Source organism: Xyrauchen texanus, chromosome 21, assembly GCF_025860055.1.
Source record: "Xyrauchen texanus isolate HMW12.3.18 chromosome 21, RBS_HiC_50CHRs, whole genome shotgun sequence".
NCBI classification, from domain to species: Eukaryota; Metazoa; Chordata; class Actinopteri; order Cypriniformes; family Catostomidae; genus Xyrauchen; species Xyrauchen texanus.
Genome location: NC_068296.1, coordinates 14,291,858 through 14,295,989, shown reverse-complemented (window position 1 = coordinate 14,295,989; position 4,132 = coordinate 14,291,858). Strand labels below are relative to the sequence as shown.

The 4,132-nt window shown below is 37.4% G+C and overlaps 1 protein-coding gene across 1 annotated transcript; it reads right to left on the bottom strand.

Annotated features, from left to right (window-relative positions):
* LOC127661539 (extracellular calcium-sensing receptor-like) lies at positions 1 to 3,347 on the bottom strand. Its single transcript, XM_052152293.1, has 6 exons — positions 3,133 to 3,347; positions 2,757 to 3,048; positions 1,768 to 2,559; positions 1,291 to 1,518; positions 1,009 to 1,132; positions 1 to 914 (listed from the first exon to the last, which is right to left on the bottom strand). Exons 1-6 carry the CDS (start codon positions 3,345 to 3,347, stop codon positions 1 to 3), a joined length of 2,565 nt encoding a protein of 854 aa, XP_052008253.1.
* Positions 3,348 to 4,132: the final 785 nt, after the last annotated feature.

Sequence of the window (4,132 nt, the reverse complement as noted above, 5' to 3'; positions counted from 1 at the left end):
TCAAAGAGCTCTTGAGGGTACTTTGCCCATCAAATGTTTTTTGGAGTTCTTGTCTGGTTTCCATAAAATAATATAGCATTTAGGAATGAAGATACAAAATAACATTCCATAGGTAGAGGCTAAAATGGCAAAAATCTCCACTGCCACAGTGAATTTTCCAGGCGAACTGACATAAGCTGGAATAAAAGCAATCCAAACAGAACAGAAAATAAGCATACTAAATGTGATGAATTTGGCTTCATTAAAGTTATCAGGAAGTTTCCGAGCCAGAAAAGCCAAAAAGAAACATAGAATAGCAAGGAGTCCAATATAACCCAACACAGCCCAGAAACCTATAACTGAGCCCACATTACATTCTAAAATGATCTTTTCTTTGAAGTAATTTAGATTTTTAAAGGGAAAAGGGGGAGAAATTGTTAACCAAAGTATACAAATCAGAACTTGAATGAGAGTGAAACCAAGAACACTGAGTCTCTGTTGAGCAGGCCCAAACCATTTCATAACATTACTGCCTGGAAGTGTAGCCTTGAAGGCCATTAACACCACTATTGTTTTCCCCAGCACACAGGAGATACAGAGGACAAAAGTGATACCAAATGCTGTGTGACGCAACATACAGGACCATTCAGAAGGCTGACCAATAAAAGTAAGTGAACAGAGAAAACACAACATCAGTGAAAACAGTAGCAAAAAGCTCAGCTCTGAGTTATTGGCTTTAACTATTGGCGTGTTTTTATATCTAAAAAATATGATTGCAATTATTATTGTTAAAAATGCCCCAACAGTTGAAATGGTTGTGAGCAAAATTCCCATGATCTCCTCGTAAGACAAAAATTCAGTTTCCTTCTCAACACATCCATCCTTTTGCTGATTTGACCAGAAGTCTTGATTGCACCGCAGACATGTTATAGAATCTGTTATTAGATGGAATAGAATAGTAATGGTTTGTGTATTATTCCCCATCTTTTTAATTAATATATTATAATTTGTTTTTTTTTATTATTTTACCTGTAGCATTACTGATCTCTCCTTCTGTACATGGTATACAGTCATAACAGCATAAAGGTTTTCCTTTTTGCACAGCCTTCCTAGTGCCTTGAGGACAGCTTTCACTGCACAAAGATAAAGGTACCTGCGACACAGATTTCAACTTGTTTATTTGAGCATTTTTCATTAATTTATTAATTTGCCTATTCATGCTTATTTGAGAAGATACCAAGAATGATTCTGAACATATATTTTCTCTTAATTTGTTGTAAGTCGAACACCTTTTGTCACCCTTTTTCTTACCTTTGTTGAATTATTTGCCCATAAAATTGAAGCCATTTTCACAGCTAAACGATCCCTCCCCAGGAACGAAGCATCATAAAGCCCAACAGTGACAAACTCGTAGTGTTCTTTTTTACTTGGATGCCAATTTATTATTTCATACTTTGCCACAGGGTCACCATTCTCATCGAAGTAAACCTCTTCACCATCTTTGGTTTTGAAACGCACTTTTTTTAAGTGCTTCAGAAACTACAGGAATAGACAAAATAATATATAAAACTTGTGTCATTGACAAAATATATACATTTTGTCATTGAGTAAAATTACACAACAAACACAGAATTTTCATAATATTTTTGCTCAACATGGTTGCTTTACATATCAAAACAATCCAGGCATATTATGACATGCTAAACATGCTATTGTCTCATGTATGTGCAAATGTTTAGAGGAAATTGTACATTATATTGTTATAATATTAATATAGTGTTAACCCACTGTTGAGGGATCAGACTGTTTCTTTGTGGCACATTTGTCCTTGCAGCTCAGAAGATCATGAAGTGTATGAGCAACAGCATACACTCCTTTGTACACATTACTGAAGATGGGCATAAGTGACATGTCTGTGAATGTGTTTTGCATCTGAGACAGCTCCTCATTGCCTGTACATGCAGTTGAGGACATTGAATCATTCTCTGTGGAGTATTGACACTGAAACAGTTCTTCCCAGACTTCAGTAAATATGACACTTCCTGAAGACTTCAGTGCCTTAATGTCTAGAATAAACTCCTTTAGACCTGTCACCTGTGTTTTGGGTATTGCCAGCCCAATGGCCCCTTGTAGAATGTGGTGCTTATCCATACTGGCAATTACTGAATCGGATATCCAGGCCTCAGTGCCTACCCACTGGTATCCTGTGATGTTGTGTTCAACAAATTTATGCAACAGAACCTCCAAGTCCCAGTGGGCAAGAAATCCCACAATCACTCGAGAAGTAGAGCTTTTTATCTGCTCAAGTATTCTCATTATTTTGTCTTCAGTGTAGGTTCTGAAAAACGGAAGCGAATATTCCAAACAGATTCCCATCTGCTCTGCCACCTTAGTGAAAGTGGCCATCCCACTGTTACCATAATCATCATCCGTTCTTAAGGCTCCAACCCAGGTCCACCCAAGGTGTCTGACCAGTTCTGCCAGTGCTCTGCTCTGGTAGTGGTCACTTGCAATAGTTCGAAGAAATGAAGGGTACTTCATTTTGTCACTGAGACACTCACAAGTAGCATAGTGACTGATCTAAAAGATTATTTAGATAAGATAAGTGTTACATCTCTGTATAGCAATGTATTTTGATAAATTACATAGAGTATATTACAGTCAGGATACTTGCATTCATGGCATTCAACAGCACCCACAAGTTGTTTCATGTTCTGTATGACTTTTAAATACAATATTGAGATATATTGTAAAATAAATGCAGCATTAAAACATACCACTGGAAGACTGAATGGTCCAACACTCTTTGCTATTGCCATGCATGCTGATGATGTTGTGTCCCCTATAATGGCTTGCACCTCAGCTTGCTTTGTGCAGGGCCCTTCAACAGATGTTTTCTCATGCCCATTAGCAAGAGCCATAGCTGATCGAACGCCTACTGCCACAGAGCCACATGTATCATAGATCTTGTAGCCTAATGAGACCCCAGGCAGCAAACTGGAGCTGTTATTAATTTCCTCTATAGCGAAGAGCATGGACTGTGCATACTGGAAGTCTCTGAAATTAAGACTGGAGTGGGGGGTGGGGATCTGAAAAAATATCGGATCATACAAACAAAATTATATGATATACTTATTCTCAGGTTTTGCTTACCTGACGCACTTCAGTGGAGGTGGGGTAACTGAATATGTTAGCTGTCTGACCTCCCAGCTGCTATGGAATGAGAAAACCCCTCCAAGTATGATGTCTCCATCTTTCCATAATGGCGGGTATGCAGGCTCTCCACGCAGAGTACAGAAAGTCTCGTTAGCTTTAGAGAAAGTCATGATGGCCATTACCAGATGCAGTAGTGCAACAAGTGGCTCCATTCACCCACTGAATATACTGTGTATTGCTGTATGTCACAGATTTGTCAGCTCTAATACAGGTATTTTAGGTTTTTATAGAAACAAAAGATAATCTATTGGGGAATGACATAGATGGACCTCACTTGAAGGAGGTGCCACACTCTGACGTGATCAGAGAACTCTTTGTACAGGTACTTTTGTAACTGTGTGTGTGTGTGCTCTCATTTATTTTGATTTTTGTTTAAATTACTTTTTAACTATTTTTATTCGTACACAATATTTACAAAATACAACCCATCAGGCAATATAGATTTCACTTTCTAAATGCAAACAGTCAACTGCTAAATTGCAATTTCAAGAATCTGCTGGGTTAGGGTTAGGAGTTAGTGTTGTATTTTGCATTAAATCAAGTTAAATCTCTATTTTTAGATGGATTATATTTTGCATTAATTATTTACAACATTAATAAGTAAAATATAATGTGCACACAACTGGTCATTGTCACACAAAAAACCCTGACAAGGTGATCAGGACCGCAACACGATGTGGAGTCGTCTTGTATCGCCCTGAAGGGAATTTTTATTTTTTTTGCAATAATGACCAGCTGACTGTACATTTTCCTCTTGACACATGGCTACTTACCAAATAAATAAATAAATGTTCATGAAATTTTGGGTCTCATACATTTACCATGCATAAAAATCTTTATGTGTGTAAAATCTGCATATGGAATCATGAAATCATGATTCATCAATACATTCGCACTTAAATGTATTCTATCACATACGTAAAAATCACACACTCCC